General features: G+C 45.6%; 1 protein-coding gene across 1 annotated transcript in view; it reads left to right on the top strand.

Annotated features, from left to right (window-relative positions):
* The window catches only part of gpc5a (glypican 5a), a 280,182-nt gene that overhangs the window by 222,732 nt on the left and 41,118 nt on the right, over positions 1–16,332 (top strand). The window contains exon 8 of the mRNA XM_071331026.1: positions 1,828–1,993. Coding sequence (XP_071187127.1) covers positions 1,828–1,993 — 166 coding nt within the window. The remainder of the gene's footprint in view (positions 1–1,827; positions 1,994–16,332) is intronic.

Genomic DNA, 16,332 nt, shown 5'->3' on the forward strand with positions numbered 1-16,332 from the left:
TGGTCTAAAGTAGTGCACTATATAGGGAATAGTGTTCCATAGGGCTCTGGTCTAAAGTAGTGTACTATATAGGGAATAGGGTTCTATAGGGCCCTGGTCTAAAGTAGTGCGCTATATAGGGAATAGGGTTCTATAGGGCCCTGGTCTAAAGTAGTGCACTATGTAGGGAATAGGGTTCTATAGGGCCCTGGTCTAAAGTAGTGCACTATATATGGAATAGGGTTCTATAGGGCTCTGGTCTAAAGTAGTGCACTATATAGGGAATAGTGTTCCATAGGGCTCTGGTCTAAAGTAGTGTACTATATAGGGAATAGGGTTCTATAGGGGCCTGGTCTAAAGTAGTGCACTATATAGGGAATAGGGTTCTATAGGGCCCTGGTCTAAAGTAGTGCACTATATAGGGAATAGGGTTCCATAGGGCTCTGGTCTAAAGTAGTGCACTATGTACGGAATAGGGTTCTATAGGGCCCTGGTCTAAAGTAGTGCACTATATACGGAATAGGGTTCCATAGGGCCCTGATCTAAAGTAGTGCGCTATATAGGGAATAGGGTTCTATAGGGCTCTGGTCTAAAGTAGTGCAATATATAGGGAATAGGGTTCTATAGGGCTCTGGTCTAAAGTAGTGCACTATATAGGGAATAGGGTTCTATAGGATCCTGGTCTAAAGTAGTGCACTATATAGGGAATAGTGTTCCATAGGGCTCTGGTCTAAAGTAGTGTACTATATAGGGAATAGGGTTCTATAGGGGCCTGGTCTAAAGTAGTGCACTATATAGGGAATAGGGTTCTATAGGGCCCTGGTCTAAAGTAGTGCACTATATAGGGAATAGGGTTCTATAGGGCTCTGGTCTAAACTAGTGCACTATATATAGGGAATAGGGTTCTATAGGGCCCTGGTCTAAAGTAGTGCACTATATAGGGAATAGGGTTCTATAGGGCCCTGGTCTAAAGTAGTGCACTATATAGGGATTAGGGTTCTATAGGGCCCTGGTCTAAAGTAGTGCACTATATAGGGAATAGGGTTCTATAGGGCCCTGGTCTAAAGTTGTGCACTATATAGGGAATAGGGTTCTATAGGGCCCTGGTCTAAAGTAGTGCACTATATAGGGAATAGGGCTCTATAGGGCCCTGGTCTAAAGTAGTGCACTATATAGGGAATAGGGTTCTATAGGGCCCTGGTCTAAAGTAGTGCACTATATAGGGAATAGGGTTCTATAGGGCCCTGGTCTAAAGTAGTGCACTATATAGGGAATTGGGTTCTATAGGGCCCTGGTCTAAAGTAGTGCACGATATAGGGAATAGGGTTCTATAGGGCCCGGGTCTAAAGTAGTGCACTATGTAGGGAATAGGGTTCTATAGGGCCCTGGTCTAAAGTAGTGCACTATACATAGGGAATAGGGTTCTATAGGGCCCTGGTCTAAAGTAGTGTACTATATAGGGAATAGGGTTCTATAGGGCCCTGGTCTAAAGTAGTTTACTATATAGGGAATAGGGTTCTATAGGGCCCTGGTCTAAAGTAGTGCACGATATAGGGAATAGGGTTCTATAGGGCCCTGGTCTAAAGTAGTGCACGATATAGGGAATAGGGTTCTATAGGGCCCTGGTCTAAAGTAGTGCACTATATATAGGGAATAGGGTTCTATAGGGCTCTGGTCTAAAGTAGTGCACTATATAGGGAATAGGGTACTATAGGGCCCTGGTCTAAAGTAGTGCGCTATATAGGGAATAGGGTTCTATAGGGCTCTGGTCTAAAGTAGTGTTCTATAATAGGGGATAGGGTGTTGTTTGGGGAGGCAGCCTAAGTGTTCAGTCTCTTTCTGTTCCAGCTGCTGCAGGGGAAGTCCATCCCCAAGTTTGGAACGTTGGATCTGATCGAAACAGGAAGCGGCAATGGTGAGGGCCGTGGCTCCAGCGGAGACTGTGATGACGAGGATGGGTGTGGCGAATCAGGGGGTGGAGAGGTCAAGAGGAAGGTCATGACGTTCTCTAAACGTAAGTCACTTCTGACCTTTGACTACTACAGGTTTCAGCCTTGTTCATTTACTGTTTACGGCAACAACTTAGTTTCCTTCCTCACGTCCTCTGTCTGTTTCTCTCTCTGGAAACATCTTAGTTTCCTTCCTCACGTCCTCTGTCTGTCTCTCTGGAAACATCTTAGTTTCCTTCCTCACGTCCTCTGTCTCTCTCTCTGGAAACATCTTAGTTTCCTTCCTCACGTCCTCTGTCTGTCTCTCTGGAAACATCTTAGTTTCCTTCCTCACGTCCTCTGTCTGTCTCTCTCTGGAAACATCTTAGTTTCCTTCCTCACGTCCTCTGTCTGTCTCTCTGGAAACATCTTAGTTTCCTTCCTCACGTCCTCTGTCTGTCTCTCTGGAAACATCTTAGTTTCCTTCCTCACGTCCTCTGTCTCTCTCTCTGGAAACATCTTAGTTTCCTTCCTCACGTCCTCTGTCTCTCTCTCTGGAAACATCTTAGTTTCCTTCCTCACGTCCTCTGTCTGTCTCTCTCTGGAAACATCTTAGTTTCCTTCCTCACGTCCTCTGTCTGTCTCTCTGGAAACATCTTAGTTTCCTTCCTCACGTCCTCTGTCTGTCTCTCTCTGGAAACATCTTAGTTTCCTTCCTCACGTCCTCTGTCTCTCTCTCTGGAAACATCTTAGTTTCCTTCCTCACGTCCTCTGTCTGTCTCTCTCTGGAAACATCTTAGTTTCCTTCCTCACGTCCTCTGTCTGTCTCTCTGGAAACATCTTAGTTTCCTTCCTCACGTCCTCTGTCTGTCTCTCTCTGGAAACATCTTAGTTTCCTTCCTCACGTCCTCTGTCTGTCTCTCTGGAAACATCTTAGTTTCCTTCCTCACATCCTCTGTCTGTCTCTCTCTCTGGAAACATCTTAGTTTCCTTCCTCACGTCCTCTGTCTGTTTCTCTCTCTGGAAACATCTTAGTTTCCTTCCTCACGTCCTCTGTCTGTATCTCTGGAAACATCTTAGTTTCCTTCCTCACATCCTCTGTCTGTCTCTCTCTCTGGAAACATCTTAGTTTCCTTCCTCACGTCCTCTGTCTGTCTCTCTCTGGAAACATCTTAGTTTCCTTCCTCACGTCCTCTGTCTCTCTCTGGAAACATCTTAGTTTCCTTCCTCACGTCCTCTGTCTCTCTCTCTGGAAACATCTTAGTTTCCTTCCTCACGTCCTCTGTCTGTCTCTCTGGAAACATCTTAGTTTCCTTCCTCACGTCCTCTGTCTGTCTCTCTCTGGAAACATCTTAGTTTCCTTCCTCACGTCCTCTGTCTCTCTCTCTGGAAACATCTTAGTTTCCTTCCTCACGTCCTCTGTCTCTCTCTCTGGAAACATCTTAGTTACCTTCCTCACATCCTCTGTCTCTCTCTGGAAACATCTTAGTTTCCTTCCTCACGTCCTCTGTCTCTCTCTCTGGAAACATCTTAGTTTCCTTCCTCACGTCCTCTGTCTGTCTCTCTCTGGAAACATCTTAGTTTCCTTCCTCACGTCCTCTGTCTGTCTCTCTGGAAACATCTTAGTTTCCTTCCTCACGTCCTCTGTCTGTCTCTCTGGAAACATCTTAGTTTCCTTCCTCACGTCCTCTGTCTGTCTCTCTCTGGAAACATCTTAGTTTCCTTCCTCACGTCCTCTGTCTGTCTCTCTCTGGAAACATCTTAGTTTCCTTCCTCACGTCCTCTGTCTCTCTCTGGAAACATCTTAGTTTCCTTCCTCACGTCCTCTGTCTCTCTCTGGAAACATCTTAGTTTCCTTCCTCACGTCCTCTGTCTCTCTCTGGAAACATCTTAGTTTCCTTCCTCACGTCCTCTGTCTCTCTCTGGAAACATCTTAGTTTCCTTCCTCACGTCCTCTCTCTCTCTCTGGAAACATCTTAGTTTCCTTCCTCACGTCCTCTGTCTCTCTCTCTCTCTGGAAACATCTTAGTTTCCTTCCTCACGTCCTCTGTCTCTCTCTGGAAACATCTTAGTTTCCTTCCTCACGTCCTCTGTCTGTCTCTCTGGAAACATCTTAGTTTCCTTCCTCACGTCCTCTGTCTGTCTCTCTCTCTGGAAACATCTTAGTTTCCTTCCTCACGTCCTCTGTCTCTCTCTCTCTCTGGAAACATCTTAGTTTCCTTCCTCACGTCCTCTGTCTGTCTCTCTGGAAACATCTTAGTTTCCTTCCTCACGTCCTCTGTCTCTCTCTCTCTCTGGAAACATCTTAGTTTCCTTCCTCACGTCCTCTGTCTGTCTCTCTCTGGAAACATCTTAGTTTCCTTCCTCACGTCCTCTGTCTGTCTCTCTCTGGAAACATCTTAGTTTCCTTCCTCACGTCCTCTGTCTCTCTCTCTGGAAACATCTTAGTTTCCTTCCTCACGTCCTCTGTCTCTCTCTCTCTCTGGAAACATCTTAGTTTCCTTCCTCACGTCCTCTGTCTGTCTCTCTCTGGAAACATCTTAGTTTCCTTCCTCACGTCCTCTGTCTCTCTCTCTGGAAACATCTTAGTTTCCTTCCTCACGTCCTCTGTCTGTCTCTCTGGAAACATCTTAGTTTCCTTCCTCACGTCCTCTGTCTCTCTCTCTGGAAACATCTTAGTTTCCTTCCTCACGTCCTCTGTCTCTCTCTCTGGAAACATCTTAGTTTCCTTCCTCACGTCCTCTGTCTGTCTCTCTCTGGAAACATCTTAGTTTCCTTCCTCACGTCCTCTGTCTCTCTCTCTGGAAACATCTTAGTTTCCTTCCTCACGTCCTCTGTCTCTCTCTCTGGAAACATCTTAGTTTCCTTCCTCACGTCCTCTGTCTGTCTCTCTGGAAACATCTTAGTTTCCTTCCTCACGTCCTCTGTCTCTCTCTCTGGAAACATCTTAGTTTCCTTCCTCACGTCCTCTGTCTCTCTCTCTGGAAACATCTTAGTTTCCTTCCTCACGTCCTCTGTCTGTTTCTCTCTCTGGAAACATCTTAGTTTCCTTCCTCACGTCCTCTGTCTGTTTCTCTGGAAACATCTTAGTTTCCTTCCTCACGTCCTCTGTCTCTCTCTCTGGAAACATCTTAGTTTCCTTCCTCACGTCCTCTGTCTGTCTCTCTCTGGAAACATCTTAGTTTCCTTCCTCACGTCCTCTGTCTGTCTCTCTCTGGAAACATCTTAGTTTCCTTCCTCACGTCCTCTGTCTCTCTCTCTGGAAACATCTTAGTTTCCTTCCTCACGTCCTCTGTCTCTCTCTCTGGAAACATCTTAGTTTCCTTCCTCACGTCCTCTGTCTGTCTCTGGAAACATCTTAGTTTCCTTCCTCACGTCCTCTGTCTGTCTCTCTGGAAACATCTTAGTTTCCTTCCTCACGTCCTCTGTCTGTCTCTCTGGAAACATCTTAGTTTCCTTCCTCACGTCCTCTGTCTGTCTCTCTCTGGAAACATCTTAGTTTCCTTCCTCACGTCCTCTGTCTCTCTCTCTGGAAACATCTTAGTTTCCTTCCTCACGTCCTCTGTCTGTCTCTCTGGAAACATCTTAGTTTCCTTCCTCACGTCCTCTGTCTGTCTCTCTGGAAACATCTTAGTTTCCTTCCTCACGTCCTCTGTCTCTCTCTCTGGAAACATCTTAGTTTCCTTCCTCACGTCCTCTGTCTGTCTCTCTGGAAACATCTTAGTTTCCTTCCTCACGTCCTCTGTCTGTATCTCTGGAAACATCTTAGTTTCCTTCCTCACGTCCTCTGTCTCTCTCTCTGGAAACATCTTAGTTTCCTTCCTCACGTCCTCTGTCTGTCTCTCTCTGGAAACATCTTAGTTTCCTTCCTCACGTCCTCTGTCTCTCTCTCTGGAAACATCTTAGTTTCCTTCCTCACGTCCTCTGTCTGTCTCTCTCTGGAAACATCTTAGTTTCCTTCCTCACGTCCTCTGTCTGTTTCTCTCTCTGGAAACATCTTAGTTTCCTTCCTCACGTCCTCTGTCTGTATCTCTGGAAACATCTTAGTTTCCTTCCTCACGTCCTCTGTCTCTCTCTCTGGAAACATCTTAGTTTCCTTCCTCACGTCCTCTGTCTCTCTCTCTGGAAACATCTTAGTTTCCTTCCTCACGTCCTCTGTCTGTCTCTCTCTGGAAACATCTTAGTTTCCTTCCTCACGTCCTCTGTCTGTCTCTCTGGAAACATCTTAGTTTCCTTCCTCACGTCCTCTGTCTGTCTCTGGAAACATCTTAGTTTCCTTCCTCACGTCCTCTGTCTGTCTCTCTGGAAACATCTTAGTTTCCTTCCTCACGTCCTCTGTCTGTCTCTCTCTGGAAACATCTTAGTTTCCTTCCTCACGTCCTCTGTCTGTCTCTCTGGAAACATCTTAGTTTCCTTCCTCACGTCCTCTGTCTGTCTCTCTGGAAACATCTTAGTTTCCTTCCTCACGTCCTCTGTCTGTCTCTCTCTGGAAACATCTTAGTTTCCTTCCTCACGTCCTCTGTCTGTATCTCTGGAAACATCTTAGTTTCCTTCCTCACGTCCTCTGTCTCTCTCTCTGGAAACATCTTAGTTTCCTTCCTCACGTCCTCTGTCTGTCTCTCTGGAAACATCTTAGTTTCCTTCCTCACGTCCTCTGTCTGTCTCTCTCTGGAAACATCTTAGTTTCCTTCCTCACGTCCTCTGTCTCTCTCTCTGGAAACATCTTAGTTTCCTTCCTCACGTCCTCTGTCTCTCTCTCTGGAAACATCTTAGTTTCCTTCCTCACGTCCTCTGTCTGTCTCTCTGGAAACATCTTAGTTTCCTTCCTCACGTCCTCTGTCTCTCTCTCTGGAAACATCTTAGTTTCCTTCCTCACGTCCTCTGTCTGTCTCTCTGGAAACATCTTAGTTTCCTTCCTCACGTCCTCTGTCTGTCTCTCTCTGGAAACATCTTAGTTTCCTTCCTCACGTCCTCTGTCTGTCTCTCTGGAAACATCTTAGTTTCCTTCCTCACGTCCTCTGTCTGTCTCTCTCTGGAAACATCTTAGTTTCCTTCCTCACGTCCTCTGTCTCTCTCTCTGGAAACATCTTAGTTTCCTTCCTCACGTCCTCTGTCTGTCTCTCTGGAAACATCTTAGTTTCCTTCCTCACGTCCTCTGTCTGTCTCTCTGGAAACATCTTAGTTTCCTTCCTCACGTCCTCTGTCTCTCTCTCTGGAAACATCTTAGTTTCCTTCCTCACGTCCTCTGTCTCTCTCTCTGGAAACATCTTAGTTTCCTTCCTCACGTCCTCTGTCTGTCTCTCTGGAAACATCTTAGTTTCCTTCCTCACGTCCTCTGTCTGTCTCTCTGGAAACATCTTAGTTTCCTTCCTCACGTCCTCTGTCTGTCTCTCTGGAAACATCTTAGTTTCCTTCCTCACGTCCTCTGTCTGTCTCTCTCTGGAAACATCTTAGTTTCCTTCCTCACGTCCTCTGTCTCTCTCTCTGGAAACATCTTAGTTTCCTTCCTCACGTCCTCTGTTTCTCTCTCTGGAAACATCTTAGTTTCCTTCCTCACGTCCTCTGTCTCTCTCTCTGGAAACATCTTAGTTTCCTTCCTCACGTCCTCTGTCTGTCTCTCTGGAAACATCTTAGTTTCCTTCCTCACGTCCTCTGTCTGTCTCTCTGGAAACATCTTAGTTTCCTTCCTCACGTCCTCTGTCTGTCTCTCTCTGGAAACATCTTAGTTTCCTTCCTCACGTCCTCTGTCTCTCTCTCTGGAAACATCTTAGTTTCCTTCCTCACGTCCTCTGTCTGTATCTCTGGAAACATCTTAGTTTCCTTCCTCACGTCCTCTGTCTGTCTCTCTCTGGAAACATCTTAGTTTCCTTCCTCACGTCCTCTGTCTCTCTCTCTGGAAACATCTTAGTTTCCTTCCTCACGTCCTCTGTCTGTCTCTCTGGAAACATCTTAGTTTCCTTCCTCACGTCCTCTGTCTGTCTCTCTCTGGAAACATCTTAGTTTCCTTCCTCACGTCCTCTGTCTGTCTCTCTGGAAACATCTTAGTTTCCTTCCTCACGTCCTCTGTCTGTCTCTCTGGAAACATCTTAGTTTCCTTCCTCACGTCCTCTGTCTGTCTCTCTGGAAACATCTTAGTTTCCTTCCTCACGTCCTCTGTCTGTCTCTCTGGAAACATCTTAGTTTCCTTCCTCACGTCCTCTGTCTCTCTCTCTCTCTGGAAACATCTTAGTTTCCTTCCTCACGTCCTCTGTCTGTTTCTCTCTCTGGAAACATCTTAGTTTCCTTCCTCACGTCCTCTGTCTGTCTCTCTGGAAACATCTTAGTTCCCTTCCTCACGTCCTCTGTCTGTCTCTCTGGAAACATCTTAGTTTCCTTCCTCACGTCCTCTGTCTGTTTCTCTCTCTGGAAACATCTTAGTTTCCTTCCTCACGTCCTCTGTCTCTCTCTGGAAACATCTTAGTTTCCTTCCTCACGTCCTCTGTCTGTCTCTCTGGAAACATCTTAGTTTCCTTCCTCACGTCCTCTGTCTGTCTCTGGAAACATCTTAGTTTCCTTCCTCACGTCCTCTGTCTCTCTCTCTGGAAACATCTTAGTTTCCTTCCTCACGTCCTCTGTCTGTCTCTCTGGAAACATCTTAGTTTCCTTCCTCACGTCCTCTGTCTGTTTCTCTCTCTGGAAACATCTTAGTTTCCTTCCTCACGTCCTCTGTCTGTCTCTCTGGAAACATCTTAGTTTCCTTCCTCACGTCCTCTGTCTGTTTCTCTCTCTGGAAACATCTTAGTTTCCTTCCTCACGTCCTCTGTCTGTCTCTCTGGAAACATCTTAGTTTCCTTCCTCACGTCCTCTGTCTGTCTCTCTGGAAACATCTTAGTTTCCTTCCTCACGTCCTCTGTCTGTCTCTCTGGAAACATCTTAGTTCCCTTCCTCACGTCCTCTGTCTGTCTTTCTGGAAACAATTTAGCCGGCTGCGCCACCAAAAAGCGAGAAATTGGATGTTATGGAGTGAGTTTAACCAACTCAGCTCGGTAACACGTCTCACCTGTTGTCACAGTGTAACACCTGATCTCAGGTCAGATTACAGAAGACCGTTATAATAGCATAGGTCAACTAGGTAACACGTCTCACCTGTTGTCACAGTGTAACACCTGATCTCAGGTCAGATTACAGAAGACCGTTATAATAGCATAGGTCAACTAGGTAACACGTCTCACCTGTTGTCACAGTGTAACACCTGATCTCAGGTCAGATTACAGAACACAGTATAATAGCATAGGTCAACTAGGTAACACGTCTCACCTGTTGTCACAGTGTAACACCTGATCTCAGGTCAGATTACAGAACACTGTATAATAGCATAGGTCTTGTAGCTGTAGAATGATCATCAGAGACGATGAAGGCAGAACGTGATTTAATGGGATCACTGATGGAATACAGACGATGCAGGCAGGACGTGATTTAATGGGATCACTGATGCAATACAGACGATGCAGGCAGAATGTGATTTAATGGGATCACTGATGGAATACAGACGATGCAGGCAGGACGTGATTTAATGGGATCACTGATGCAATACAGACGATGCAGGCAGGACGTGATTTAATGGGATCACTGATGGAATACAGACGATGCAGGCAGAATGTGATTTAATGGGATCACTGATGCAATACAGACGATGCAGGCAGGACGTGATTTAATGGGATCACTGATGCAATACAGACGATGCAGGCAGGACGTGATTTAATGGGATCAGTGATGCAATACAGACGATGCAGGCAGGACGTGATTTAATGGGATCACTGATGGAATACAGACGATGCAGGCAGAATGTGATTTAATGGGATCACTGATGGAATACAGACGATGCAGGCAGGACGTGATTTAATGGGATCACTGATGCAATACAGACGATGCAGGCAGAATGTGATTTAATGGGATCACTGATGGAATACAGACGATGCAGGCAGGACGTGATTTAATGGGATCACTGATGGAATACAGACGATGCAGGCAGGACGTGATTTAATGGGATCACTGATGGAATACAGACGATGCAGGCAGGACGTGATTTAATGGGATCACTGATGGAATACAGACGATGCAGGCAGGACGTGATTTAATGGGATCACTGATGGAATACAGACGATGCAGGCAGGACGTGATTTAATGGGATCACTGATGGAATACAGACGATGCAGGCAGGACGTGATTTAATGGGATCACTGATGCAATACAGAAGAAAGTCCTGTGTAAATGTCAGCCTCTTCCCAGCGGTCCGTGGGACAATAATGTGTTTCTCTCTCAGGGAGTCTCCATATGTCAACATCCGTTCATCCGTCCGTCGCTACGATCACACGCTTTGTCAACCTCCGTCCCAAATGGTATCCTATTTTACGTAGTGCCCTACTTTGGCCAGGGCCCATTGGGGACCCAGCCTCTGTCACACTAAACAGACAGGGCTAGTGGCCTTCCTTCCTCTCTGTCTGGCATGGTGTTAATCTATCTGTCATGGTTCACTGTGTATCTGTCTGTCATGGTGTATATCTATCTGCCATGGTTCACTGTGTATCTGTCTGTCATGGTTCACTGTGTATCTGTCTGGCATGGTGTTAATCTATCTGTCATGGTTCACTGTGTATCTGTCTGTCATGGTTCACTGTGTATCTGTCTGGCATGGTGTTAATCTATCTGTCATGGTTCACTGTGTATCTGTCTGTCATGGTGTATATCTATCTGCCATGGTTCAGTGTGTATCTGTCTGTCATGGTTCACTGTGTATCTGTCTGGCATGGTGTTAATCTATCTGTCATGGTTCACTGTGTATCTGTCTGTCATGGTTCACTGTTAATCTATCTGTCATGGTTCACTGTGTATCTGTCTGTCATGGTGTTAATCTATCTGCCATGGTTCACTGTGTATCTGTCTGTCATGGTTCACTGTATATCTATCTGCCATGGTTCACTGTATATCTATCTGCCATGGTTCACTGTATATCCATCTGTCATGGTTCACTGTATATCTATCTGTCATGGTTCACTGTATATATATCTGTCATGGTTCACTGTATATCTATCTGCCATGGTTCACTGTATATATATCTGTCATGCTGTATATCTATCTGTCATGGTTCACTGTATATCTATCTGCCATGGTTCACTGTATATATATCTGCCATGGTTCACTGTATATCTATCTGCCATGGTTCACTGTATATCTATCTGTCATGGTTCACCGTATATCTATCTGCCATGGTTCACTGTATATATATCTGTCATGGTTCACTGTATATCTATCTGCCATGGTTCACTGTATATCTATCTGTCATGGTTCACTGTATATCTATCTGCCATGGTTCACTGTATATCTATCTGTCATGGTTCACCGTATATCTATCTGCCATGGTTCACTGTATATATATCTGTCATGGTTCACTGTATATCTATCTGCCATGGTTCACTGTATATCTATCTGTCATGGTTCACTGTATATCTGTCTGTCATGGTGTATATATATCTGTCATGGTTCACTGTATATCTGTCTGTCATGGTGTATATCTATCTGTCATGGTTCACTGTATATCTATCTGCCATGGTTCACTGTAAATCTATCTGCCATGGTTCACTGTATATCTATCTGCCATGGTTCACTGTATATATATCTGTCATGGTTCACTGTATATCTATCTGCCATGGTTCACTGTATATCTATCTGTCATGGTTCACTGTATATCTGTCTGTCATGGTGTATATATATCTGTCATGGTTCACTGTATATCTGTCTGTCATGGTGTATATCTATCTGTCATGGTTCACTGTATATCTATCTGCCATGGTTCACTGTAAATCTATCTGCCATGGTTCACTGTATATCTATCTGCCATGGTTCACTGTATATATATCTGTCATGGTTCACTGTATATCTATCTGCCATGGTTCACTGTATATCTATCTGCCATGGTTCACTGTATATCTATCTGCCATGGTTCACTGTTTATCTATCTGCCATGGTTCACTGTATATCTATCTGCCATGGTTCACTGTATATCTATCTGCCATGGTTCACTGTATATCTATCTGCCATGGTTCACTGTATATCTATCTGCCATGGTTCACTGTATATCTATCTGTCATTCAAATTCCTATTGGCTAGGCCGTGTTTCCTGGTTCCTATTAGTTAGGCCGTGTTTCCTGGTTCCTATTGGCTAGGCCGTGTTTCCTGGTTCCTATTGGCTAGGCCGTGTTTCCTGGTTCCTATTGGTTAGGCCGTGTTTCCTGGTTCCTATTAGTTAGGCCGTGTTTCCTGGTTCCTATTGGCTAGGCCGTGTTTCCTGGTTCCTATTAGTTAGGCCGTGTTTCCTGGTTCCTATTGGCTAGGCCGTGTTTCCCTGTTCCTATTGGCTAGACCGTGTTTCCTGGTTCCTATTGGTTAGGCCGTGTTTCCTGGTTCCTATTGGTTAGGCCGTGTTTCCTGGTTCCTACTGGTTAGGCCGTGTTTCCTGGTTCCTATTGGCTAGGCCGTGTTTCCTGGGTCCTATTAGTTAGGCCGTGTTTCCTGGTTCCTATTAGTTAGGCCGTGTTTCCTGGTTCCTATTGGCTAGGCCGTGTTTCCTGGTTCCTATTGGCTAGACCGTGTTTCCTGGTTCCTATTGGTTAGGCCGTGTTTCCTGGTTCCTATTAGTTAGGCCGTGTTTCCTGGTTCCTATTGGCTAGGCCGTGTTTCCTGGTTCCTATTGGCTAGGCCGTGTTTCCTGGTTCCTATTAGTTAGGCCGTGTTTCCTGGTTCCTATTGGCTAGGCCGTGTTTCCTGGTTCCTATTGGTTAGGCCGTGTTTCCTGGTTCCTATTGGCTAGGCCGTGTTTCCTGGTTCCTATTAGTTAGGCCGTGTTTCCTGGTTCCTATTGGCTAGGCCGTGTTTCCTGGTTCCTATTAGTTAGGCCGTGTTTCCTGGTTCCTATTGGTTAGGCCGTGTTTCCTGGTTCCTATTGGTTAGGCCGTGTTTCCTGGTTCCTATTGGCTAGGCCGTGTGTCCTGGTTCCTATTGGCTAGGCCGTGTTTCCTGGTTCCTATTGGTTTGGCCGTGTTTCCTGGTTCCTTTTGGCTAGGCCGTGTTTCCTGGTTCCTATTGGCTAGGCCGTGTTTCCTGGTTCCTATTAGTTCGGCCGTGTTTCCTGGTTCCTATTGGCTCGGCCGTGTTTCCTGGTTCCAATTGGCTAGGCCGTGTTTCCTGGTTCCTATTGGTTAGGCCGTGTTTCCTGGTTCCTATTGGTTAGGCCGTGTTTCCTGGTTCCTATTGGTTAGGCCGTGTTTCCTGGTTCCTATTGGCTAGGCCGTGTTTCCTGGTTCCTATTGGCTAGGCCCAGCGGTCCGTGGGACAATAATGTGTTTCTCTCTCAGGGAGTCTCCATATGTCAACATCCGTTCATCCGTCCGTCGCTACGATCACACGCGTTGTCACGCTTTGTCAACCTCCGTCCCAAATGGTATCCTATCCTACGTAGTGCCCTACTTTGGCCAGGGCCCATTGGGGACCCAGCCTCTGTCACACTAAACAGACAGGGCTAGTGGCCTTCCTTCCTCTCTGTCTGGCATGGTGTTAATCTATCTGTCATGGTTCACTGTGTATCTGTCTGTCATGGTGTATATCTATCTGCCATGGTTCACTGTGTATCTGTCTGTCATGGTTCACTGTGTATCTGTCTGGCATGGTGTTAATCTATCTGTCATGGTTCACTGTGTATCTGTCTGTCATGGTGTATATCTATCTGCCATGGTTCACTGTGTATCTGTCTGTCATGGTTCACTGTGTATCTGTCTGGCATGGTGTTAATCTATCTGTCATGGTTCACTGTGTATCTGTCTGTCATGGTTCACTGTTAATCTATCTGTCATGGTTCACTGTGTATCTGTCTGTCATGGTGTTAATCTATCTGCCATGGTTCACTGTGTATCTGTCTGTCATGGTTCACTGTATATCTATCTGCCATGGTTCACTGTATATCTATCTGCCATGGTTCACTGTATATCTATCTGTCATGGTTCACTGTATATCTATCTGTCATGGTTCACTGTATATATATCTGTCATGGTTCACTGTATATCTATCTGCCATGGTTCACTGTATATATATCTGTCATGCTGTATATCTATCTGTCATGGTTCACTGTATATCTATCTGCCATGGTTCACTGTATATATATCTGCCATGGTTCACTGTATATCTATCTGCCATGGTTCACTGTATATCTATCTGTCATGGTTCACCGTATATCTATCTGCCATGGTTCACTGTATATATATCTGTCATGGTTCACTGTATATCTATCTGCCATGGTTCACTGTATATCTATCTGTCATGGTTCACTGTATATCTATCTGCCATGGTTCACTGTATATCTATCTGTCATGGTTCACCGTATATCTATCTGCCATGGTTCACTGTATATATATCTGTCATAGTTCACTGTATATCTATCTGCCATGGTTCACTGTATATCTATCTGTCATGGTTCACTGTATATCTGTCTGTCATGGTGTATATATATCTGTCATGGTTCACTGTATATCTGTCTGTCATGGTGTATATCTATCTGTCATGGTTCACTGTATATCTATCTGCCATGGTTCACTGTAAATCTATCTGCCATGGTTCACTGTATATCTATCTGCCATGGTTCACTGTATATCTATCTGCCATGGTTCACTGTATATCTATCTGTCATGGTTCACTGTATATCTATCTGCCATGGTTCACTGTATATCTATCTGTCATGGTTCACTGTATATCTGTCTGTCATGGTGTATATCTATCTGCCATGGTTCACTGTATATCTATCTGCCATGGTTCACTGTATATCTATCTGCCATGGTTCACTGTATATCTATCTGCCATGGTTCACTGTATATCTATCTGCCATGGTCCACTGTATATCTATCTGTCATAGTTCACTGTATATATATCTGCCATGGTTCACTGTATATCTATCTGTCATAGTTCACTGTATATCTATCTGCCATGGTTCACTGTATATATATCTGCCATGGTTCACTCTATATCTATCTGCCATGGTTCACTGTATATCTATCTGTCATTCAAATTCCTATTGGCTAGGCCGTGTTTCCTGGTTCCTATTAGTTAGGCCGTGTTTCCTGGTTCCTATTGGCTAGGCCATGTTTCCTGGTTCCTATTGGCTAGGCCGTGTTTCCTGGTTCCTATTGGTTAGGCCGTGTTTCCTGGTTCCTATTAGTTAGGCCGTGTTTCCTGGTTCCTATTGGCTAGGCCGTGTTTCCTGGTTCCTATTAGTTAGGCCGTGTTTCCTGGTTCCTATTGGCTAGGCCGTGTTTCCTGGTTCCTATTGGCTAGACCGTGTTTCCTGGTTCCTATTGGTTAGGCCGTGTTTCCTGGTTCCTATTGGTTAGGCCGTGTTTCCTGGTTCCTACTGGTTAGGCCGTGTTTCCTGGTTCCTATTGGCTAGGCCGTGTTTCCTGGGTCCTATTAGTTAGGCCGTGTTTCCTGGTTCCTATTAGTTAGGCCGTGTTTCCTGGTTCCTATTGGCTAGGCCGTGTTTCCTGGTTCCTATTGGCTAGACCGTGTTTCCTGGTTCCTATTGGTTAGGCCGTGTTTCCTGGTTCCTATTAGTTAGGCCGTGTTTCCTGGTTCCTATTGGCTAGGCCGTGTTTCCTGGTTCCTATTGGCTAGGCCGTGTTTCCTGGTTCCTATTAGTTAGGCCGTGTTTCCTGGTTCCTATTGGCTAGGCCGTGTTTCCTGGTTCCTATTGGTTAGGCCGTGTTTCCTGGTTCCTATTGGCTAGACCGTGTTTCCTGGTTCCTATTAGTTAGGCCGTGTTTCCTGGTTCCTATTGGCTAGGCCGTGTTTCCTGGTTCCTATTAGTTAGGCCGTGTTTCCTGGTTCCTATTGGTTAGGCCGTGTTTCCTGGTTCCTATTGGTTAGGCCGTGTTTCCTGGTTCCTATTGGCTAGGTCGTGTGTCCTGGTTCCTATTGGCTAGGCCGTGTTTCCTGGTTCCTATTGGTTTGGCCGTGTTTCCTGGTTCCTATTGGCTAGGCCGTGTTTCCTGGTTCCTATTGGCTAGGCCGTGTTTCCTGGTTCCTATTAGTTCGGCCGTGTTTCCTGGTTCCTATTGGCTCGGCCGTGTTTCCTGGTTCCAATTGGCTAGGCCGTGTTTCCTGGTTCCTATTGGTTAGGCCGTGTTTCCTGGTTCCTATTGGTTAGGCCGTGTTTCCTGGTTCCTATTGGTTAGGCCGTGTTTCCTGGTTCCTATTGGCTAGGCCGTGTTTCCTGGTTCCTATTGGCTAGGCCGTGTTTCCTGGTTCCTATTGGTTAGGCTGTGTTTCCTCGTTCCTATTGGTTAGGCCGTGTTTCCTGGTTCCTATTAGTTAGGCCGTGTTTCCTGGTTCCTATTAGTTAGGCCGT

Source organism: Salvelinus alpinus, chromosome 10 (assembly GCF_045679555.1).
Source record: "Salvelinus alpinus chromosome 10, SLU_Salpinus.1, whole genome shotgun sequence".
NCBI classification, from domain to species: domain Eukaryota; kingdom Metazoa; phylum Chordata; class Actinopteri; order Salmoniformes; family Salmonidae; genus Salvelinus; species Salvelinus alpinus.